Here is a 25280-nt window from a genome sequence, read left to right as displayed (position 1 = left end):
GCTGCACACTGCTAAGTGCTATGGTGTTATTGTGTGTCAGAGCGGTTAGATAGGGCTTGACATTACTATATCATGCCATGGCTAGCTATATATCAGCCCTCCTTATTATAGCTGTATATTGTAAATAGTATACTGATTGGGCTGTTTCATTTCTGTGAGCTTTAAACTGCAGATTCTCACTGATGCACAGAAGTGTGCTACAGACTAGAAACTGTATACGTTGTTGAGGCATTATTGTACGACAGAAGGAGGCACTGTCTTTTACATACAGAACATTTTCTATTGAGATGGAAGCAAAATGCCATCATGCAGTTTTACTGATAAATCTATATAGCGTACAAATACTAATATGGTGAAATGTGGTTTCAGCAAATATGTATCATTTGAACATCACCAAGTTAAGTGTCTTGATTGTTTTGAAACATTTGCACAGTTTGTTTACAGTTATTTAAAAGTTGTTGTGTGTTACAAACAAACTGACAGCTTTCAGCCTTTGTTATTGCACCCCAAAGAAAATTTGGGGAAACATGGTGCATTTTACAACACATTTGTCATTATATATCAATTGTATTGGCTTCTAAAGCATAGTAAATGATGACCTTACTGTGCGATACGACAATCTTTGAAGGGGCACTTCAATGTTTCCCTCACTATCACCCTCCAACAGTGCCTCTCATCTCTCCAGAGCCAATCTCTTGCATGTATTTCATTTGTGTTAAATCAGTGTATAGAACATGTTACATAAGGCAAAGAGTGCTTGGTGTGAAGAAGCACAAACTCAGGATTCAGAACATAACATCGTGGTTAGGGTTAACTTTAATGATAAGACTTTATTCCTGCCCTAACAAACCTTTTTAGCAACATCAAGATAATGAAAGACTGGGAAGGACACATAACTTTGTAACCTTTCCATGCAGCTTGCATGCAGCTCTTTGATGAAAGCGCATAGCTCTCTGTGCTAGATCACATATGTAACTTATGAACTGCACAGTAAAAAAAGAATATCAGTGACAAAAGTAGTAACCCACTGAGATCTGCACATAAAGTACTGTTCTTTGATATGCATGGTACACATTAATTGCAGCAGGCATATTAACCCTCTGTGCTACCTTAGAGGATTCAAAACTCTCATCTCACTCCAGCAGGTACATTAGTCACCAGACACTGCGCACCCACACCTGAATATAAGTGAGGCCGCTTTTATTGTTGCCTGAAAACAGCTGGATATACAAGGAACTTTGGAGTGCCAGCCCCCCCCCCTTTCCAGCCTCCCAGGGAAGCGCCTGATGCCCGGTCCGGCCTTGCTACCACCCTCCAATAGTGCCCCTCATCTTCACATAGACCCTCTCTGATGTGTGGTTTATTTAATTAATAGTGCTACTCATCCCAAGTATGTAGGGCAGGGTGTCGGAGTGCGTTACATTAGACACATACTATATTTAACAATGACTCATATAAATGTGAACGTCAATGTATAGGAAATGTTACTTACGATAATGGGGGCTACAAGGTGTAATCATTCTTTCAACCACCATTCAGTCTTTCACCATTCATTCTGTCCTTCCATCTGTGTGCCCATCCATATCCAAACATATTCAACCATTTGCAAATCGATCCATCATGTATATACTTCCATCCATCATTTCACTCATTCATCCCTCCATCCACCCTTTCACTCATCCATTATCCATCCATCCACCCTTTTACCCTATCCATCCACACACTTATTCATCCACTCTTCCACTGATCCATCCATTCACTCTTCCATCCAGCCATTTACCCTTTCACTCATCCAGCCATCCTTTCATTAATCCATTCAGCCATCCACACACCCCTTCACTTACAAGCTCACTCACCTATTCATATTAATTATGAGCTGAGCCTTTGTCTGCAGAGTTGCAGACAGAAGAGACCCATCAAGAATTTCACCCTTGCTGTAGATCCTAAAGTAAGTGGTGGGGTGGGCGGAGAGTTCACTATGCCCCTGCACATAGGCAATCTGAAAAAGTGGAAGTCATGAGTCATGCATGATACACAGTACCAGGACGTGAGGTGACGGTGACATAGTGTTCACAGGGCTTAAAGTGGGTTGAAAAAACTGGGGGGTCTCTCCAAAGAGGGTGTTCGATGTAATTAAGGGCGTGGCTTAAATCACCTAAGCTAAAAAATCTGTGCTTAGCATAGTGTGCAGCCAGACTGGTATTTTGCTGCTTCTGTCATTGTATCCAGATATATAACACAACAAGTAACGTTACACGTTACACCTACAACAAGCCAGAACTATTGGCTTTGTCAATGGTTGTTAGTTGCATAAAATAAAAAAGCAGCAACCATGGCATCGTTGAGTACAATATTGAAAATGCAACAGTTTTAAAATGATGAGTCTGTGAAAGAACTATAAACCCTTCTTTTTAACTTCTTTCACCTCCTTCTTTTGATTAACTGGATTCTCACATAGCAGCAATGGCATGTTTGGACATCTGACAGAATGATCAGTCCTAAGCAGAAGGAGGCCCACCACATTCTTTAACAGCCCAGACTGGCCCACTGTATTCTATATATGACAATCAGTCACATACAGAATGACAATGTGCGGGGTGTGCCTGCTTTTGTGCTCAGAGGATGAGGATGAGTTTGGACGGCCCCATCAGGGAGTTGAGGCTTCTTGCAGGAGAACAGCGCTGCTCCCCGCAATGCCCAAAATTACGGACAAAAGGCATCCATAAAAGGGATCATCATGGATAACGGACGTGAGATCCAAATCACAGACGGTCCGTTAAATTTACGGACGGTTGGTCACTAAGTCTGGCCGGTGAACTCTTTACGCGGAGCTCGCGGAGTTTCGAAAAACTCTGCTTCGCGTTGCTGAGCAGAATTTCTTTCCTTGCTTGCGTTTGTCAACGTCATGTTGGCGAGCGCAAGTGAGGAAAATCCACCTCCCGGCGAGATTTTTCCTCGTTCGCGATCGTCAACATCAGGTTGGCGAGCGCGAGCGTGGAAAATCAACGTCCTGGCGAGATTTCTCAACGCGGGAGGTCAGATTTCTCATTGCGAGTGGTCATGTATGCTCGCAACCGCTCGCGTTGAGAAACCGTCTGTTTGCATTGAGAAATCTGCAGCTCGAGTAAAAATCTACTTGAGTGGCAGAAAGGAAGCAGCGCCCGCTTGCACTGTGCATGGTGCCGTTCACGATTATTGCATAGTGCGGACAAGCACCCAGCATTGAAAATCACCGCAAACTGCATTTATCTAATGCACTCTGCTGCTCGCGGAGCTCCGCTGAGCGTGGCAGAGTTTTTTTGCCCTTAATGGAGTTCCGCGAACTCCGCCCAAGCTTATTGGTCACCCTACCATCAGCAGGACGTGACGTCCCTGTGGCGTCAGAGACTCTTGCATCACACAACCTGACTGGGCTGTCATGTCTAGTAGTAGCCATTGGGCACTACCTCGACGTGACATCAGGCTGAAAGCCATACTGCGGGTATCAATCAATCGGAGTTCTCTCATGATACATTGTAGCAGCCTGTCAGCAACCTACTAGCTCAGCTACGAGCCGAGCCCGAAGCCTGTGAGAGCAGGAAGCGCACGTCACGGCATGCTTACAGCTGCCAATAAAAAGTTTTAGGGCGAAATAGCAAAAGACACACAGTTGATGGACAGTATGCAGAACAATTCAAAACATTCACCCCCAGTCAAGAGATCTGGGTTAAATCCATCATTCTTTTGCTCACCGTGCCACCCCAGTTTAGACCTGGCCATATGCAAATCAGTCTTGACCCTGTGCCTCATGGGAACAGTCCAGGCCGAACAGCCAAGCCAGGTCCTCTCTGGACTGGAAACAAGCATCCTAGGACCGGTTTCGGGGTTTCACCCCTCATCAGCCAGGATAGCTTGAATCCAGTGGCACAGTTAGCCAGACACCCACGTCTGGGCATACCCGGCACATTTGCCCGTAGCAAAGGCATTTAAACTGCTTACTATACTTAGACTTCACTTCACTGATATCATGTGTGCCTTTGCTGCCTCATCTTTAGGACAGCTTGCCATTTGTTCAACTTCTCCTGCTTGTCTCTTGCTGCCAGGGGCTTCACTTGTATCTGAGATTGTGCAATGCTATTTCATCCCAGACTCCATTACCATGCTCAATATCTCTGTTTTTTGTGACATTTTGAACTGTGCCACCTGTTAGCCTCACTGTGATGCTTTCTCTTGTCACTTTGCCAGGTGAGGCCAGCCATACATACCTTTGGCTGCTGAATGCCTTCCTCCATGACCCCCATCAATGGCACTTTCTCTGCTTGGCTCACATATTCTTCCAGTACCCTACAAGACATCTCCTGTTTTTGGGAGCGTTATCTGGTGCAAAGTTGATGCAAAAGCAATCCTCAAAGGATAAGAAAGAGGCCACAGTTAAAACCATCATGAAGGAGATCTCTTCGTTTGGGTCAGCCATCACCAAACTGGACTCTGGTCTCAGGGGTATCCTTACAGGTGAAATACATTAGATCCGATCTACCAACTTTACATGCCCGCCTGGATATGGCAGAGAAATGGATAGATGATCTCGACGTCAGCCAAAATAACTTACCTGATTGGGGTTCTGATATCTGGTTTCTAAAATGCAAAGAGACCGCCTTAGAGGACCATTAGAGATGAGGCAAAATCCATCTTTAAGGAAGACCTTAAATAAATGGACAAGGACAATGTTGGACTTGGCCCTTTTTGCAGGGTCATTCCCAAACATTTTGCCTTACTCCTCCATTATTGCAGATCTCATATTGTTGGCCTTAGGACTCTTCCACACTGCTAGCCAGTTCTAAAGTGCTTGCACTCTCTCCTCTAAACATGGTGAAATTGGCTTACCCCCAATTGGCACATATAATTTACTGGTAGTCTCTAGTAAAGTGGTACTACATGTACCCAGGGCCTGTAAATGGAATACTATTAGTGGGCCTGTAGCACATATTGTGCCACCCACTTAAGTAGCCATTTAAACATGTCTCAGGCCTGCCATTGCAGCCTGTGAGTGCAGTTTTAAACTGTCATCTCAGCCTACCAAAATGAACCTTTAGCCAGACCTAACCCTACCTTTTTAATAAATATAAGTCACCCTTAGGCCCTAACTAGCTCATATGGCAGGATGCAGTGTATTTAAAATGCTGGACATGTTTTTATAACTTTGACATGTTCTGGTAGTGACAAAGCCTTGAATTTGTTTTTTGCTGCTACAAGGCTTGCCTCTCCCATGGGATAACATTGGGTTAACTTATTACATTTAATAAGTGGTAACTTTCAATTTGGTACAGGTAGGAATCTGGAGTTTGGGGTCTATGGACTTGTAAATTAAAACCCTCTTTAATGGTAAAGTTGGATTTAAAAACACAGTTCTGGAGAAAGCACTTTAAAAAAGTTTGCATGTTTTTGGCATTCGGCACAGTGCAGAAACTGCACTGCCCAACAGTTCAACAACACACAAAAGAAAGGGAAAAAAACGTCTGTAAGTATAAAATGCAAGATAAAATTAAAAACACATTAGCAATAATGGTCTAAAAACAGGACCAAAATGGGGGCGCATTATGCAGAACATAAAACAATCATTTAAAACCAATAGGGAGTGCCTAACCTGTAGTGCCTGTTTGAGAAAAGTGGCCACGCCAAAACACACCTCGAGGTGCGGGAGTGAATATAAATACAGAAGGGCAGATATATGTCAGGAGTGTGGGGCGCCCCTCCACAGTGGGATTATCCTGGCATAACTGTCTAGAACCTGCAGAAAAAGGTAAAATGAGCTAAAGTTTGCAGTGGCAGACCAAAATTTAATTTGGATTAAACTGACCCAGTAGGAAGGAAAGTTGGCACCTAATCAATCCCAGCCCAAACCAGGTGAGGAGGACCCAGTCCCTTCCACTCGGCACCATGGCTAAGTAGGGTTCAATGTAGAGGCAGGTTTGAACCAACAGGTACGCTCTATTGGCGGGTTTGAGTGGCTCGCACTTCTCCCTTTCCTTAATCAAGTGGTCCCTAAAAGTGGCTTTTAAACAATTTTTGTCCTTAGCAGTGAAGTTACCAGGCGAGGCAAATATGTCTGGTCTTTTCAGCTTAACCTCTTGACCTGTGAAAGACTCAGAATGACTGCTGTGCTGTTCTGCAAGAAGGACTGCTGCCCTGCTGCCTGAGTAAAGGGACTCAACCTACTTTTTGATCCCAGGATGACCAGAGTGACTCCAAGGGCTAGTTGACTGGCCTCCTGATCAGAGCCTCAGGGACAGAAAAGGATCCAATGAACTTGAACCCAGCACCTGGACTCTACTTACTGTGTGTGAGTCTTGAGCCCCATGTGGTGCCACGCCAATGCCGGATCCTTAGAAGTGGACCCGACGGACGGTGCTCTGCCAGTCCAGCTTTGGTCCTCTGAAGCAGAACTGATGCAACACGACACATCTTCTCGTAGCCACATCGGAACTGCCGCTGCGCAATGCCTCCCTGACACCGGACCTCACATCGCAGTTTGCAATCTCCTCGGAATTGTTGCTGCGCGACGCATGCACAACGCAAGCCTTTGCATCGCAAGCCCCTCATTAACGGCATCCTCGACAACGCAGGACTATGCATCGCAGCCTTGCAGCTCCTCGGAACTGCTACTGAGCAATGTATCTTTGATGCGGGATTTCGAAACGCTTGGTAACTAGGATTTAAGGTACTTTGTTAAGCGAGCCTAACTTGGCTTTGTATCTAGCCCACGCTTCATTGTGGTTGGCCTATACTTGTTACTTTGTGCTTCTACGCACTGTTTTCAATTAAAGCTTTAAAATTGGATACATCTGGTCTACTGATCGGATTGTTGTCGTTTTGATTTCAAATAATTTATTAAATTTAACTCTATTTTTGCAAAGTTGGGTGGGATATTTTTTGTGTTGTGCTTTCACTGTATTACTGTTTGTGTGCTGCATAAATACTTTACACATTGCCTATAAGTTAAGCCTGACTATTTTTGTGCCAACCTACCAGAGGCCTAAGCACAGGGTGAAACACAAATAAACCCGAAAAATATCCTGAGATTGTGATTACTGCTTGAGTAGGGTTTCACGCCCCTAAAGCAGTAACCCATTTTGCCACAGACAATATGCTGGGTTTCCAGGCGGACCGGTTACCTTGACTGTTGGATATCACCTTGTCATTAGTAATCTTTGTATACTGTGATACAACTTTACATTATTGTTAACAAATTCCCTAAATCACCCATTTGTCTGAAAACCTGTTTCAGTGATAGCAATGGATGATTTCACAGCATTTTGAAATATTTGTCTGAGGTTGAATTGCGCCTCTGTTGACGAATAAACCTCAGTCTACTTACATCAGGCGTAATGTGGATGTGGTTGGGGAGTGAAAACTGTGTCAATGTTTCACAGGAATTGAAACATTTTCCTACCTCATTCACAGCAGTACTGGTGCTCAGTCCATGTGTGTTTCTGCCAGGAAGTCAAGAGTTTCTGGCTATATAAAGAACATGGCATTAGCTGCTATTGGTACCCTTACAGCCCACCCATCTGCATTACTTGTGGTCTATGAGATGCTGGTGCTGCTCTAATGTTGCAATGTCCACATTGCCTTTGCTGTCCCTTTGTCCTTCTGAATGTGTCCTACTTTGTCACTCATTCCTAGGACTACAAGATGGTCAGTATGAAATGCAACATTGATAAAATGGGTCTATACATCTTGATGTAGCCCCAAGTCAGGAGTTTGAAATAAATGTTCCTTTTTGTACCGTGGGTGCTTCCTTCTTCATATATAGCTCCTGAAAATGTTGGAGCAGCTTTACTACTGATGATAGCCATAGCAGTTTAAAAGAGGAATTGGCAGTCCAGTCCACCACTGCCTGAGCGAGAATGCTTCAATGTTTTTCTCATCCCATCAAGTTTTTGTTGTTCTTGTCAGGGGATGGGCTAGTGGTTCAAACTGGGTTTGCAGACAACTGTTTGTGATCATAAAAATTAGGATTTTGCAGTTAGACTGGAACATTCTCTCCACTTGTGGAGTTACTGATCTAGCAGTGGCCAGATTCTTAAGTATATTTAATGCATGATAACGCACCAATGGGAGTAATGTCAAGAATTTATTTTGACTTTGTGGAATAGTGAGTGACTCGACCAGTAAACATTAATCATCTTCCACCAACCTCATTCAGGTGACCTGTCCTTAGAAGACTAGCAAGGAAGTGTGACAAGTACAAAGGATATGTGTCATATTCCTCTGAGGATGCGTCTATTTTGGAGGTCTTTCTAAACCCAGTCCTTCCTCTCCTGCCTTTATCACACCAGAGATCCTGAAAGTTATTTCAGTGCTCTTTCAGCAGAACCATGATAGTCAGCATCATAATGAGAATTATCATTGTGCTACATGGAAGCCCAGGAGCGTTCTTCTGTGTTTGCAGGCTCTTCTCAAAGCTTTTCTGGTTCTGCTTCTCAGAATATTGTGAAAGGATATTACCTCTTCAAAAGAAAGCTTAGGCTTTTCCAGTACCTGTCCCTTTTCAGGGCCAAAAGAAACTTCCAAATGTTTCTAACCTCAAAGATCTGCAGGCACTGATGAAATGTTAGCATTGATAGAGGATTCCATTTTAGTCAATGACAAAAACCTTGTCTGGATGTGAGCTTTGAATATGCTTCATCAAGGCATCATGGTATGTTTTCGGGACAAATATGGAAAGCTTTGGTATGAGGATGCGAGTCCTGCACTGTTGGAGCAACCAACTCTTGATTTCTCCCTAGGCCAACAACGTTGAGATGGCAGTAGTAGATTTTTATGCACCTTAAGCAAAACCACTGTGTACCAATGACTTATCAGTGCAGGCAGTTGTAGGTTTTGTGACCTTTGTAAAGATAATAGAACATCTTAAGCGGGTACGTAGACAATAAGTATTACCTGTTCTTGGGCCTCTGCATTTCAATTGACAATATAGTGATCTTTGCAAATCAGCTTTCATGATGTCTGAGATTTTAGTGTAAGGATAGGAATAGTTATAAAGGTACAGTATTAAAAACTGTCTAGGCGCTTGTCTGTGCAGAAGGTGCCTGAGAAACAAGGTACACTAATCAAGCGGGACGATTTGCTCGCTTGTTAAGGGGCCGAGAGGAACTCAAGAGGGGAGTGCACCCTCCCGTGTTGTAACACTATTTCACCAAAAGTACTCCCCTGATGCCCTAACCACTGTTAAATGGTTAGGTCTCCTGGAACAATCCCTGAACTTACAATAGGTGGGAAACCCTATGTGAAGCTGTGAATGTACCACCACTATAGAGTGGGAAAGGAGGCACGTCCTTTTGTTTTATATTCCCTCACACACCCTAGTGGTGTCATGCTTCATCATCGGGACACCCTGATGCCTAGAAGTCAGGGTGGGCTCGACCATCTTTCAGGGAGCACTTAATGAGATGTTTTTGGCCAGGGGAATAAAGATTAAAAATCCGCTGTCAGATCTCAGTTTCCCTTTATTCTTGGACCTGTCAGGGACAATAAAAACAGAGAAATGGGTCAGTAGGGATATTATGGTCCTAAGACCCTATTGCCAACATGTTTCAGTCCGCTGCTGCCCCATGAAGGGTGCTGGACTTTCTTCAGGGCGGGCATGGAAGCCCCCTGGAACAAGGAATAGTAAGAGAATTTCCCTATACTACTTTGAATAAGGGCAGATAGCTGCTCCTTAGTTATCTTGGACTTATGTGTCTCGTATAATCACTCCATCCCGTTCTGGGAGAGATTTTACTCCACGTGGGACCTCACCTTACACCGGGGTAGCCCTGTAGTCAAACAGCCATCACGGGTCCTGCCCCGCATATCGACCTATTTGGAAGGGGTTCCCACCGCTTGGTGCCAAAGGCCAAATGCATAGTTTTCACTACTGATGACTATTTATGGATTGTCTCTAGCCTGGAAACCTTTCTACATGCCTGGAATGGGAAAGCTTGAATAGATTATTCAACTCTTACAATAACTTCTGTATTCTCAGCCTTAAGCACACTCCATTCACAATGACCCAGTCTACCACCACAGCTCCAGCCAAGTCAGGATACCATCCAGCTGGTGGGTAGCTAGTAAAGAGCAAAGGAATGTAGTACAAAGGGGAGCAAACTGGATGGTGCAGGATACCAGTGGAAGGAGGAGGGTTTATTGAGAGCTGTAAGTGCTTCTTTGGCATAAAACGACTTTAATTTTGACAGTTTGCATCACCATCCTCTAGTCTGAGTGTATTATATGGTTACAACATTGCCATACATTTTTCTAGATACATAATATGGTGGAGATATTGCCTTCTGGCACTAGAAATTAGTCAAGGTTAAGACGGGCCTCACTGTGTGAATTACATGGTTTCTATTGAGGGGTTTGTCTCTGATGTGTATTGTGCAGCTGCCTGACTTTGTCTACATGACTTGCAATATTGTGATACTTGGAGAAGAAGGACAAGTGAGGGACACTTGCTTTGGTGTTTCAACTCACAGGAGTGGAATTTTCCCATCTACAAAAGGCGGGCTCTGTAGTAAGTGACTTGAAGTACTGTAAATGTGTGGCCATTAGTAACCACTGCAGGGTAGGGGAGAAATGTCCAGTTCTCATGAGTCTCATTAGGAGCCTGACAACTGTGTTTTGCTTCTTTTGCATAGGTTACACATTGAAAACAGTGGCACGTAGTTAAACACTGTTGGCAAAGTGTTGCCATAAGCATACCACAGTTGAGATGGCTGTCACAGTTAAGACGACTGCTACTTCAAAGACTCACATAGCAAACACAAAGTATGTGGCCGGTGTCCACATTCTTTGTCATCAGACAATAACATCAATATTATTTGGGACCACTTTCAAGTAGTTGTGGCTGGGACACATCCATTGGATGTGGATTTTCAATCAAACCAGGAGCAAGATAGATGTGAAGTAAGTCTTTTTTTCCGGTGTGCATTATGTAATGTTCATATATGTTGTTGTAGTGGGGATGCCTAATGAGTGAATGATTTACTGCAGTAGCCCAAGGTGAGGGCTAAAGGACCACTGTTCATGAACAATGTTGTTAAGGTGAGTAGAGAATTAGCTGTGCATGTTCAGAACAGCCTCAAAGATGGTCCTCAATCTGTTGCAGGATTCATAGACACTGGTAAGTAAATACACAGTGAGCAGGGGTTGGTCTAAATCACAATGCATTATGTGGGTCCCTAGCACCTTTCTTCAATGACAAAGGAATGTCTGCAGCTTTTCACTGCAAAATGAATGAATACACTAATTATTTTCTACTGTATGTGTGCTCATCTCTTTATAAATTCTGTATGTGTGCTTGTCTCTATATACAGTCTTTAGTGTAGGCAGCAAAGGTCCAGCGAGAACATAACCTTGCAAGGAAAAACTACATAATGAACCTTGTGCAAAACTTTCTGGTTGCCTAAAGGCACCAGGAGTGCTCCTGGTGAAAATGATTTGAAGTCTTTTTTTCTGTCCTAATTTCTTAAATTCCTGTGCATGACACATGGGAAAGTGATTTGCTCAGTGTGGATCTTAAATTTGTATCATGTCACTAGGTTCCTTTGTCAAAACAAACATTACACTATTTTAGCTTGAGTAACTAAACAAAACGGAAAGACATTTTGAGGACACCTGAATGTTCACAAAGTCTCCCCTTCATTCCTTAGTCCCATGCTCTCAAGGCAAAATAGTTTTTTTGATGGTAATGGGTGCTGTTTGTGGTTATCACTAATAGCTCCCAGCTAGCTTCAATGGTGGTAAATCATGAATTTACAATCACGGCAAGGCAGTTTATTTACATGGTGCAGCTTAGAATGTTGTGTTTAGCAGAAGCAACCACATCAGTGTCATCAGTGAAAGCTTTTCTATCACTTGATAGTGCTGGTGGTCATCAGAGGAAGATTTTGGTAAGGGTTGAAAAGGTCAGCATACCACGCGCGTCATTTAACAAGGGCCTACATCCACATCTACCTATGCAATAATTTAGTGGGGGGCTAATTAGTGATGGGGATTGGTGCAGGGCAACTGGAAATCAATATGTCTGAAAAAGCAGATCAAGGGAAATAACCCTTAAGCAAATGTATAATACAAAGGGAAATATTATGTTTTAAGAGAGTTTTGATGAATATTCCATATTTAATAGATAAGTTGAATGTTTTATGTAGAGCAAAACTGTAAAATGATAAATTGGTGATCCCCGTGAGAAAGATTATTCACTAAAATGCAAATGTAATAAATAACTATATGTGGAATGATTAACGTGCAATTTAAAATGAAATGACACGCAATTTAAATGAGCAAAATGCACTAAGCAGGCATACTTATTAGAACTAAGTTTAGAAAAGTTTAAGGACGGTTTCTTTTCAACTAGAAACAAACTCAACATGCTGAAATGCACACAATAGATTAAAAAGCATTACCTTATTCTGACATCTTTAGAAATATTTGCCAAATCTGCAGAATGTTCTTAATAAACAAATATTTAATGCTTTGGTAAAGAAGCACTTTATTCTGCTAACAAGAATTTCTATTTCTCATACAACACACGTATTGCTTTAAATAGAGTTGTTCATTTTGAAACATAATTTTTTGTTTGTATTAATTAAATGTATTGCCAAACAATATCATGCAAGCTGATGTTTCTTCTTTTACATATTTCATTGTTAACCCAATGAAATTATTACATTAGAAAGTTAGACTGCGATCGCTGCCTGTGGGAAAGGAGGTTTATGAATAGAAAGGCCACATATGAAGAACATCTGTAACAACCTTTATGATAAAACTTTGCAAGCTTTGTGTTATTTCGTGGGAAAGGAAGAAGCTGAAATAGCTCTCGGACTAATGCTGTCTACTGATTGGATCTGAAGAGGAGATACGTGCTTCACATTTACAACTTCCTTTTTGCCTTTTTATATTAGTGTGTGTTCCTAATCTAGATTAAAAACATCCACTTTCTCCCCCATTCCCTTTGCCTGACGACCATGGCTACCGCTGCTCATCTTAATATATTACTATTGATGCTTAATTAAAAATACACCTTGCTACTGCAACTATATGCATATTTGCCTAATTGCTGAGATTCTATTGAGTTTCATGAACTACTCCATATGGGAGGTTATGCTGCTTTTATTGAATTTTGAGCTTCATGCTCTCTTGGTCCTGTTCTTTAGACTAGGGTATTTTTCCTTTTTGGAACATGCTTGATGCATTATTTGATAATCCGTTCTAACCATACTTTTGATGATATTTTTGTAAACTTAGTTGTAGCCACTGTTTACTTATCGATAGGAGGACGAGCCTCTCTGTCCCTCTATCTCCCCATCTTCTTTAAATGTAACCTTACTTGAACTGAACAACTAATTTGAATAAAAAGAATAACATTTATTTTACTTATCTCTTAATGAGAAATAAAGCTTTTAAAACAAATTCAAACTGTCATCACTGACTGAACTTAGAAAATACATTTGTGATTTAACTTATTATAATGCATACCTCCGTCAAAACACAGTGGCAAAGGCCCGTCACCTGAAGAGAGTATATTCAAAGCCTGTGCGGAATGGTGTATAACTCTGTAAGTTATGGTAAGAAAAAGGTTAAACCATATTATTTAAAATTTGCCCCAACTTCGCGCTATCACCCATCAGGTCGCTAATGTGCGTTATTAGAAAGACGGTGACAGTCTGACCTATATTGTGTTCCCCTGCTCACATATAGTATGAAAAACTCTCACCTGATGCCTGTACAGGGACACGTAATCGTGAGAACATTCTTCTGTGTGTGGATTTGGCATCAGTCTGTAGTTCCTCAGGCAGGTGCGCCACTTCAAGGGACCTTCACCCACCTCTGCAGGCCTTTTCTGTTGTATCCGCACAGTCAGGAAGGCTGTGTAGTAATTCTTAAATTGGATCACTTGCAACTGAAAAACAAAACAGAAACAAGCTTTGAGGGCAATACTGTGACTGCAGCTGTCATTTAGGCTTGCCAGAAGCTTTTAATAATATCCCAGAGCAGACATATGTGGTCACTAGAGCATTAAAAAAAAAAACATTATTTCTCTCATCTAGAGCAGAAAGCACACGTGTTTTCTCTACCACCTAGGCGGCACACAGGAAGAAATACATTTTGCAGCTGGCCTAATTCACTTACAGAATTTGTTACCAAACCATTCTTCTGCAACTGAAGTTTCATACAAAAAGTTCATCCAATTACCAAATGAACATTCCAAAAATGCCCTAAGGAGTTTTTGCTGATCTAAGCCAAGTTCACCCTTCTATAACAAAGTGATGTGACAGGCTACATTCCATTTGACAGACCAGGCGCAGGACCTGCGCAGGGGAATCCACACAGAAAAAAGGGAAATCATGATTCCTGCTTTCACTGGATTTCCAAGTACACCAATATTCATGCAAAGCATGAGAGTTAGTGCACAGCATTCAATAAAAATACTAAACAACATTTAGAAAAGAAATATGAGCTGTATTGAGGGAAGGGGGCTGTGTTGATGGGGGGGAGGCAGTCTTGGGTGGATTGGTTATTTCGTAGGGGGCATCCTTGCTTGGTGTGAGGTAAAGGGGTGAGAGGCTGGAGTGAGAGTTTGATACTAGAATCTTTCTCATAGAGGAATGATGTGAATCCTTCGCATTTATTTATCAAATTGGTATTTGTGTCTTGAGGGAAAGATGATGTTTCTGCTTGATGATGTCGAATAGTTCTTTGAGCCTGTTCTTTGACAGGTCTAGTTGTTGTCGAAAAAAGAGGATTGTTCTCTGAAGATGTTTTTTTTTATATTTAAGGCGTTCGGCCCGGAGGATCAAGAGATTGCATTTGGTGGTTGTTGTCCCCAGGTTCTTTCTGCTAAACGTATTTGATGCATTTCATAGTTTAGGTCGTTGTTAAACCAGTATCTGGAGGGGATACTTCTTGAGTTTCAGGGCTGAGACTGCTTCAATGAGTTCTGTCATTTTTGTGTTGTAGTGGTTGGGGAGGTTGTCCGCGGAGGAGAGGTCAGGAGGAGGAAGAATTTGGGAGTTGAGTTTCTAACTCTTCATGGGAGATTTGGTAGAAGTTCCTCACCCAGCACTTAAGACGTCTGGGTTTGAGGCAGGGCTCTGGATTAAAGGTACTGAGTTAAAAAAGTTTAGATGATGGTCGGACCAGTCGGATGGATGGCATGCAGGGATATTGTGTCATGTTTAGAGATGATTGCATTGAGGGTAGAGCCCTTGTTGTGGGTTTGATCCTTGCAGTGCTTGGTAAGATAGTTTTCTTCCAAGAGTGTGGTACGGATTTGCACTGGGGGCTCCTTCGCATTGTTCAGGTGTAGGTTAAGATCTTCTAAAATATAATGTCAGTATTGTTCTTTAGGGAGGTTACTGAAATTAGGTCAGCTAGGTCTTCGAGGAATTTAGGGTTATCTCCTGGAGGGTGACAAATGAGAAGACATTTTATGGGGGTGTCTTATAGGGGCCTTTAAGGTCGGTTCTTGGTTCTGTGGAATGTGCTCCATGACCAACACAGGTGGAGGACCCATACCTGCTAATATCGACAGGCTTAAAGCACTAAACCAATACATCCCTAGTCTAAAGGTAGAATTTGCTTCCTGGAGTCTATGCCTTTTCAAGAAAGGAGGTTCATATCCACTACTTTAATATACAAGAAAGGCTGAGCTACAACAGACAAGTCTAGTTACTGAACAGACATCCGTGCACAAGGCAAGTACCTTCACCAGGACCAAATTGCTTTTGCCAGATGTTGAACTCCATGTTTGTGAATCAAAACCATAGTGTTTAAATTGCTATAAAAGCACAATTCTGCTGTTCTGCAGCACTGTACATGTAGATGTTATTAAACAACATGGTCCAAATCAGTATTTAGCACATTTCTTTATGGGCCACAAAGCATACATATATATATGCGAAGGCCCAGAGGTGAGAATCATGATCATGTCATTTCTTTACTTCCGGTAGCCGTTTTGGAAATTACAACAAAAACATCATTCTATATTCCCTATCAAACTGTAGAAGAAAATAATTGTAGCATGTTAAGGAGGGGACACAATTAAGGCTAATGAGCGTGGTAAGAGTATTTACTCCCTTAAGTCTCAGGAAATGGTTCGGGAGAATGGCACATGATGAAAATGTTGGAATGAGTTTGATAAACAGCGGACGGAAAATTATGTGGAGGGGGTCAAAAAACAGAATGTGAGGGATGCTTGACCAGTTATAAAATATCCCTTTTGCATCTGGTTGTAGTGCCTAGCAAAAAGTACGACAAAAATCATAGTTTAGATATTAGAAGGCCCTCTGGGATTTTTGGTAAAAGCTATTGTCCATACTTGTGGTGGTTACCTATTTCAGAAATGTGACAAGTATGGTTTTGTGAGATATTTGCATGCAGGTAAAGTGTTAGAATTTTGGGAAGGCTTCTCTTTTTGGAGGGCGAATGCAGAGAAATAACCCATATTGGGGTGAAGTTCTGCTCAGCATGGATGAAAAGAGTCTTGGAACTATTTGCAATTATGGAGAATCAAACATCCTTATAAAACGAAACCCAGAAAAGAATGGTTAAAACGGCCAATCAAAAATGAAAGAGTGTTCGGTTGACACTGCAGCAAAGTATGGAGTGCAATGGTGCAGTAGTAGAAACCTAGGCATATCGAAGTGTTGAGCATTCAAACGACAAGGGAGAGTCCAGGTAGCCTCAGAATAGACTGTGACAGGAACACAACTAAGACGATGGGGGATAAACTACAAGGAGGCAAATATGGCTTATGGTGGTGCAGTGAGAAAGAGACTGAGAACTGACCTGTTGCAGTACAAGGGTAATTAAGATGTGAAGAAGTGTGTGGAAAAGCTGGGAGGCAGGTAACTTGGCCAAAGGGAAGAAGCTTACGCATGTTGGTAAGGCAGAGAAAGCCGATGTCAGAGGCCTGATTTGAAGTGCACCTTTTCTTGATGTAGAACCAATTAGAAAGCTGGACATAATTTGTGAACGTTTGGACAGAAAGAAGGGGAGACAAGATGGAGGTTTAACAAATGACATTCCTTTAAGTAGCCATTGATCTTGCACAATGGAAGACCACCCAGGCTTGAATGGAGGAAAGTGATCCTATATACTCTTAAACACTAGAAAAGAAGGGGGTATACTCCATGGAGGGACATTTATGAATTTGTGGTTGTAACTGTAGTACTGGTAAATTGCACCAAGGGGCAAAACCTTTGTTTCCTAGTAGAACAATTTGCAAAAGAAGATCACTTATCTTTTTAATTTAATGTGGCCTTGAGGACTTAGTATTTCTGAGAAGGTTGATAAGCACACTTTGAATAACTAATGATTATCTTACTCATGGACATATTAGTCATAACTTGCATTTCTCAAGGACTACATCGGTCATTGGTGCAAAGTACTGACTTCAAAGGAAAAATCCATTACCTTCTTGTGTAAGTCCCTATGAAGGACAATGTTCAGAGCCATTGATATCTGTACTTACATACTGAGCCATTATTGACTCTTGCCGTAGTATGCACTAGCTCTTTATTAATTTGAAGTTTCTGTAAAACATTTATTTTCTTTGGCTTTTGCAGTCCATTTCTCCTTCATCCATCTCCACAGAACCAACACCACTGCATTTCCCAGTATCCACCACTACAGGAAGTGGCAGAAAGGCATTTGCCAGCAACCACCTCTTCTGGAAGTGACATCACTTGTTTCCCACCAAAACTATCTGTAAAGGAAGATGACAGACAAGCAGACTTCATTCTCTATCATCCATCTCCACACAAAGGGACATGATTGAATTTCCCAGCATCTACTGCTACTGGAATGGCAGCACTGCATTTGCCAACATCCAGCTGTTCAGAAAGTGACATCACTGAATTTATCAGATTCCACTGCTACAGGAAGTGACATCACTGTGTTTCGAAACATCCACCTCTACAAGAAGAGACATCAGTGGCTTTTTGCCAAAATCATCTTAAAAAGAATACGCCACAGAATCAGACTTGATTCTCCATCACCCGCCTCTAAATAAAGTGACAACACTGAATTTTCCCAGCTTCTACATCTTCAGGAAGAGATATAGAGCCACATGTATGCAAGTTGGAAATAGTGAGTTCCTAATGACAATTAACTGTGAATCGTATTAGGAAATCTCTATTTCAAATGTATGAAACTCTTTTGAGTTTCATTTGCAAATCCAGTGGGTTGCAAATAGACCAACCTCATGAATACAATGAGGTAGGTCATGGTTTGCAACCCATTAGGAATCGCTAGAATCAAGGGATGGTGGCCTGCTGGGTTCAGCTGACCACCATGCCTTGATTGCTTTTTAAATAAAACAATCTTTTTGTTTATGGATGCAGCCTGTTCTCCTTAAAGCAAAACAGGATGCGTTTCAAAACCAAATATGAAACGTTTTAATTTTCATTTTTTAGTAGGCAGTGGTGCATGGGGCCACTGGCTGCTTTTAAAAAATGCTTTAAAAAACATTCATAAAAGGGGGAAGTGGTCTCTTGGGGACTCTTTCCCTTTTGCGAATGGGTTACCACCAAATAGAATTTGGTGGTTAAATGCGGATGTTTTGTGACCGCATTTCGGTTGCAAAACATTCATATATACTGTAGAAAGCTGGCTCTGAATATACTATACCAAAGTGAGGTATAGTGTGCAGAGTCCCGTGGAACCCCAAAGGTAGGCAGAGGTAAAGTTAGATAGAACCTTACTCTCTATTTGTGCTAGTGTGGTTGAGCAGTAAGGTTTTATCAGAGGACAGTGTTTTTTTTTTTTTTTTTAAATATCTTTATTGAGCATCAGACAACAATAGTGAACAGTTACATCTTGTATGCATGCGTCATCTGTGCATTTTTCTGAGAATAAGCCACGATCTGGTATCCCACTGACAAAGATCCGCCCCTCCATCGATGAGGCACACCCCATCCCACATTGTCAATGGTTATCAGCAAATGAGACACTCAACTAGTAACCCAAGTGGCATGTACCACACCTACAGAGAGCAGATCAGATCAGAGGACAGTGTTAAGCATTTGTTGTACACACTCAGTCAGCAAATTAATTCATACACTCAAAGACTGAACTTCAGACCAATTGTTTTTGTATAAAAATATTCTTTTAGTTATTTTATCTCCTAGAACCAAGCAAGCCTGGCACAGGTAAGTGATAAGTACTTTGCAGTAAATATACAGTTTGTAACACAGTTTGGATTGCAATTGTAAATGCACTTTGTTTTGACTTACAGTATTGTTTCTGAGAAATGCAATGCTTTGTAAATACAATTCATATACTTTGTATAGGATTTTCAGTAAGATTACCGGTAAGTTACTTTTCTTACACAGTGTAGTATACACTGGGACATTTCCTGTAAACAGGTAAGTAAAATCGCTTTTGTTAGTTTGTACATTTTTAAAGAATTTCTTTAGGTTTTCAAACTCCACACAGAAACTTTTCCAAGAAAAACAGTCAACGTTATTCTATGGAGGAAAATAGTGTTATTGTTTTTAGGGTAAATATTCGGTAGTGGGAGTTAAGGTTCTGGGGATAGACTCAGGGGTCCTCCAGGGTCAGGGATGCACTCTTGTTACACCCTCAGCTGCACTAGGGCGGCCGGCTGCAGAGTGCTGAGGCCCAATGTTATCCAATGGGGGATAGGGGGCCTCCGGTTGGTGGCTGCTGACAAGCAGGGAACTTGGTTGTGGGAGCAAATTCCTGGACTTTAGCTCAGGGCAATGGGGAAACAAAGTAACACCAAAGGTGCACCCTCAGCGGCAATCGGGCGGCCACGTGCAGGGTGCTGTTTCGATGTCGGGCGCCCTGTTGTTTGCAATGGTGAACTTCAGGTTTGCAAAGGCACTGCAGGTTTGAGGACGAAGGTCTTCTGAGTCCGACCACCACTTCGAGAGGTAAGTTGGGATGTTGGGGGTTGGCTAGGCACCGTGGGTTTGGCCACCCAAGGCCGTGGGGCGTCCGGTGCAGGGGTGCCTTTTAGGGTCGGATCTACTTACCAGCTCCTGGTCGCGGTTATGAGGGCCTTCCAGATTTAGGCTGCAGGAGTCAGCCGGAGGTTTGATGCAGGTCAGGGGTCGCCGGATCTCAGGTCAGGATCACTGGGGAGACCTCCTCGTGGTGTTTGCCCACTTGAGCTCGGGCCGTGGACGGCGGGTGCAGAGTGGTGTGGATTTGCTGTGTCCGGCGGGAGCCAGAGATTGGAGATGAACAAATCCGGTGGTCATGGGAGACATAGCCTTTGTGGTTGAAGGCAGGCAGGTCCTATGGGGTTTTCGAGGTTGCTGGCTGCAGTTCACACCGGGATTTCGCTGGAGCAGGTTCGAAGTGGAGACAGGCCGGTAGGGCTGGGGCCAAGTCAGTGGGCGTCTTCCTCTTGTTAGCTTCAGCACGGCTGTTCGGTCCTTCTTTTTCTTTTCTTGTAGTTTCTTCTGGTCTGAGGAAGCAAGGGTCCAGGGTGCCTTTAAATACTAGATTTAGTGGCGTTACAGGTAAGTAAAAGGTTGGGACCAGTGGGTCCCTTCCCTGGGGTGGGTACACCCCCAGCACAATAAACCCACACTGGCATCAGTGACTTTATGTAATAATTGGGCCCCCAATTAGGTCTGGCGTTAACCATGACCTTTTGTGTGTATTAAAATTCTGTCTGTCTCTCTCTGTCTATCGGCTAGCGTCACTGTGAGTGACAGCGCATTCTGTTCCTAAACAAGGAGCATATCGACACACAGTCAGTGCCAGGAACTACTGTGGCAATGTGTGCTTTATGAGACCAAAACAATTTTAGCTTTTGTCAATGTTTGTTATAATGGTGAGGGCCTTGCAGCTCCCACACCAGTAAGCTTTTACAAAAACCATGACAAAACAAGTCACAAGTTGGAAAGGCTGACCAACAATTTCATACCTACTGGCTTTACCAATGCTTGTTTATTTTTTATGTTTCCCATAATCATTTTGAAACTGGTTACACTGATTTTCCATTATGAATATTCATGGGAAATACTAGCAAGCATACATCAACACATTTTACTAAATTATGCTACAAAGAAATGGCACCTAAAATTTTACAGTAGTTTAGCAAAACGTTTTTGCATTTTTTTATGAACATTTTATTTTGGAAGCAAAGAGTCTTCAATCTTGCTGCTAAGCTTCTGCAAATATTTGCATCTAATCACAGAGCATTCTGGAAGCATTATACATAGGCTCATATTGCTAAACATTAAAAATGGCGTCGGGCTATAGGAATTCCACATCCCTGAATTTTCTCAGTAACTTTGTTTTTGAAAGAGGAGTTGGCTGGATGTAGATGTTGATTATGATTAGAGCCCACTTTGTGTTGAGATGGTAAGGGATGTGGTCAACATGCCATGTCCAGTTCAGGTAGTAACTCAATCTATTCTGCTAGGGACAGTGCAATATATGTAGTCACTCTCCCAGCGGGGCGGCCAAATTATTTTGTTTTTTCCACAGATTTATGGTGGTAAGAGTACCATGTAATGAGAGGGCAGTGGGACTGCCCATGTCTCCGGGAGGGCGACTATGTCAAATTATTTCCAGAAAAGTACAGTATCATCGCTTTCTATTTTAGTTTCCAAACCAGCAATGTTCCAAGAATAGAGTTTCAGGCTTGTATCACATTCTCTTTTCCTAAGCTTGCAGGTTGTCCACTCTGTTGTCTACTTCCTGCATTTAGGATTTCCGAAAGGTCTGGCGCAGTGGTAGGGCTAATTTGTTACACCAATTTGTTTGCTGAGGTGTTGTCGCGTACTTGCGATTTACCAAGTTTGCTCCTTAGCACAGAAGAGATAGGTAAGCTATCAACGGTTATCTTAGGTGGGATGGTAATGCAAGGAGGGTGGGATAACGTAGAAGTACGAAGGGCATCATTTTGATGCTCTATTCCTGAAAGGCTTCCTTTTCTTTCAGAACTAGGGTCGATGCAATTGGTGATGACCAAGTAAGCATCATAGATTTTTTGGGAGAAAATATCTGTTCTCTAGGAAAAATTCCACTGACTTAATGTCTGACAGGCGGCATAGGCTAGGGAGGGTAAAGCTTGCAGAAGATTCAGAATGTTTCCCTGATTTAGGGAGTCTTGGCAGCCCCTGGACTAAAATTCTGGATAAAAGACAGTCATTGTTTCCTGAAAGGCCTCCTTTTCTTTCAGAACTAGGGTTGATGCAATTGGTGATGACCAAGTAAGCATCACAGATTTTTGGGGAGAAAATATCTGTTCTCTAGGAAAAATTCCACTGACTTAATGTCTGACAGGCGGCATAGGCTAGGGAGGGTAAAGCTCGCAGAAGATTCAGAATGTTTCCCTCATTTAGGGAGTCTTGGCAGCCCCAGGACTAAAATTGTGGATAAAAGACAGTCCTTGTTTCAAGTTACTGGTGGGGCATGATGCCTGGGTCTGTTGGTTCAGGTGCTTTTACAGTGGTTATAGTTCTTCAAATGACTTGAGTAGTGTTAGATGGGTTAATATTCCTAGTCTGACTACCTAAAATAGGGTTATTACTCTCTGTTGATGAAAAGAGGGGATTGATCCTGAGATGGATTGCCATATTACTGGGGGAAGAGGTTTACGGAGGTTTTGATTACCTTGATGGTTGTTGGATGCTGCAGGAGGATTTTCCAGGGTGTATGATGGTGGTAATCTGGCCTGAGATGCATCCGCAGGGCTGCCCCTGACGTCTGCCCCAATGTGGCCAGACAATGTCTCTCCGGCATGTGGATAACTATGAAGGACGACAGGTAGATTGCCGGTCGCGTTGGTTCTCCCTGTATTTCCATAGGAATTTTGTGCCTCCTGGGTCTCTTTGGTATTTTCAGTACTAATTAGGGTCGGGGGAAGACTTTGTTTACTCCTTTACACCAAAGATTGGATATAGTTTTCTGGGCAAAAGTGTGTTTATAGGCCCAACTGACTGCCTGGCAGACCTGTTCCTGGCTTTCCTCATTCTTTTCCTCTATTGCTTTGTGAGCGGGGCATTCGAAGGCGAGAACGTTGCACTGGTTATCAGTAGAAGATGCAATACCAGCTTCCTCCTGCACTTTGTTTCAGTCACTGGCCCCTTGCTGAACTTGATCTTGTTCACCAATAGTAACAGCAGGATGATGATGATTATGGCCATTAACCTGTATTTCCATAGGAATTTTGTGCCTCTGTGGAAATCGAAAATAATTGCTGCTAGCATGAGCTGAAGCCATCTGGTTTGCAGCATCCATTTGGTTAGCCTTGTGATTCTGCCGTCTTCACTGTTGCCTGCTTGTCTATTCTGCTTGAGTCATCAACCTTAGTTAACTCCTTCTGTACTGAGCCAGAGCAATGTATGAGCTCAGAAAGGCCATTAGCTGCTAGAATGCACCTGTTTGAGAATGTAACTGTCTTTCATATCCTACTGATGTAAGCAGTTCTGTTTCCCCTCCCACTTTGCTGACTAAGTGATATCCATCTGCCCATGTTAGTCGATAGATATTCCTGTGTAGGCCTGTACCGTCTATTTTTAACTACATGCTTACTCTGCAACAAACTGTGTATAAAAGGCCCATGGTTTCTGTATTCCATGTACTACTACAGTGCCTGAGGGTGTTGTATTGATATAGTCCCACTCATGAGTGATTAATAAACTTGTTATTTTGAATTACAGCTTCAGTGCCAATCTCTTCTTTGTTAGTCTAAGGACCCGTGGACAAACTTAAGGGTGAACCCTGCACCGGTGTGCCCCTGAAAAGGCACATTTCCACAATTTGGCACCTCACTCGTGGGGCTCATCGGAGATGCGGCCGTCTGAAGGAGTGGTCTTGATGGAGGAATGGAATCTCACCGAGGAGACGTCCTGCATGAGGAGACCTTTTGTCTTTGCAGACCGAAGTGCTTTTCCGTTTTTCCCGATTTGACCCTCCAGGTGGTGGCCGGTCACGGCAGAGATCTCCTTTGGCGCAAGTTTTGCAGTGACCATTAGGTCGACCAAGAGATTGGCAGTTGCAGACTTTTGTTTGGTAAGGTCGCTGGAGCGACACTCTTGATTTTGGATTCGCTTGGCCAAGATTCTGGTTTTGTTTGTTTGTTTATTGCAATAAATAGACAGGTAATGTGGAGATTTTTCTCTACTTTGATATATCTGGGATAAGTAATATTTTACTACAATTTGGTAGCATGCCTGTTCCTCGCACACTTCGTAGGTTGTGTTGCTGTCTTGGTGGTACCAAAATGGATTTAAAAAATAGTAGTCAGCCGGCACCCCTAGAGGGGACACCTAATATGTATATGTATATTAAATACGGCATTTCTTCCATAATGTATAATATACTGTGGAACAAATATACGAAAAAGGATCCTGATCTACGATGGCCAGTAAATGGGTCATTTATTTTGAAAAGATTCAGTATGTTGAGCAGTGTCTGTTTAAACGAAAGAGTCGACAAGATAGGTTTGATTGTGTACGAATGTGGGAGAAAGAAGTGCATGAGAGAGTGCGGAAAGAAGAAGCTATAGCAGAAAAAGAACAGCGAAAAACATTATATAAAAAATCATTGAATTGAAAAATAAGGAGATGAAGGAAATACAAGAAAAAAGATAGGGAGAATCGTTTAGAGGTAACTGGCCAGTACCCTATTAGGTGCCCCATTTATCCCTTAATTAATAGACCTCAAGATGATTCTATTTTGTTAGATCGACCTCCACCCCCGTATAAATTCCCTAGTGCCCCTGAGAATGAAGGTTCTGATGAAGAGCATTTGTCTTCCGAAGAAAAAGATGAAGATAAGCAGGATGGGCGAAAGACTCGCTCTACTTTGACTACTGAATGCAAGGCCACTCTTGATCCGCTGCTCGTAAAGCAGCTCGTGGGAGTGCCTCCGCCCCAGAACTCATAGCAATGGTTCAACAGTGGATAGATTTAGAGCAGTTCTATTTTGTAGAGACGTTTACTTGGAAAGTAATACTCAGTCTTAGAAAACGTTCTGATGATTTAGAGCCCTCTGATATAAATTCTAATTATAAACAATTAAGTGATGGCACCTTTCTTCCTTCACAGGTGCCTGATCTAATTAGGCGAGTGGTTAAATTGCACACTGAGATGTTCCGTCTGCGAGAGGAGAAAAAAGCAGCTGGTAAAACTATAACTGAACAAACAGTTCAGACCCCTGCGCGACAAGAGGGAGCTACGGGACAGATAAAGATACAAGTGATATTGAAGTTACTATGAAACCCATGCGTGAAGCAGCACCTCTGTATGTTCCCCCAAAGGGAGCGGGAA

General features: G+C 42.5%; 1 protein-coding gene across 3 annotated transcripts in view; it reads right to left on the bottom strand.

Annotated features, from left to right (window-relative positions):
• NICN1 (nicolin 1, tubulin polyglutamylase complex subunit) overlaps window positions 1-25280 on the bottom strand; it is an 88298-nt gene that overhangs the window by 28720 nt on the left and 34298 nt on the right. For all 3 annotated transcript variants that reach the window (XM_085625048.1, XM_085625047.1, XM_085625049.1), the window contains exon 3: window positions 13736-13921. In XM_085625048.1, the coding sequence (XP_085481174.1) occupies window positions 13736-13921 (186 nt within the window). The remainder of the gene's footprint in view (window positions 1-13735; window positions 13922-25280) is intronic.

The sequence above is a fragment of the Triturus cristatus genome, chromosome 9 (assembly GCF_964204655.1).
Source record: "Triturus cristatus chromosome 9, aTriCri1.1, whole genome shotgun sequence".
Classification (NCBI taxonomy): domain Eukaryota; kingdom Metazoa; phylum Chordata; class Amphibia; order Caudata; family Salamandridae; genus Triturus; species Triturus cristatus.
This window is presented reverse-complemented; position numbering and strand designations above follow the sequence as displayed.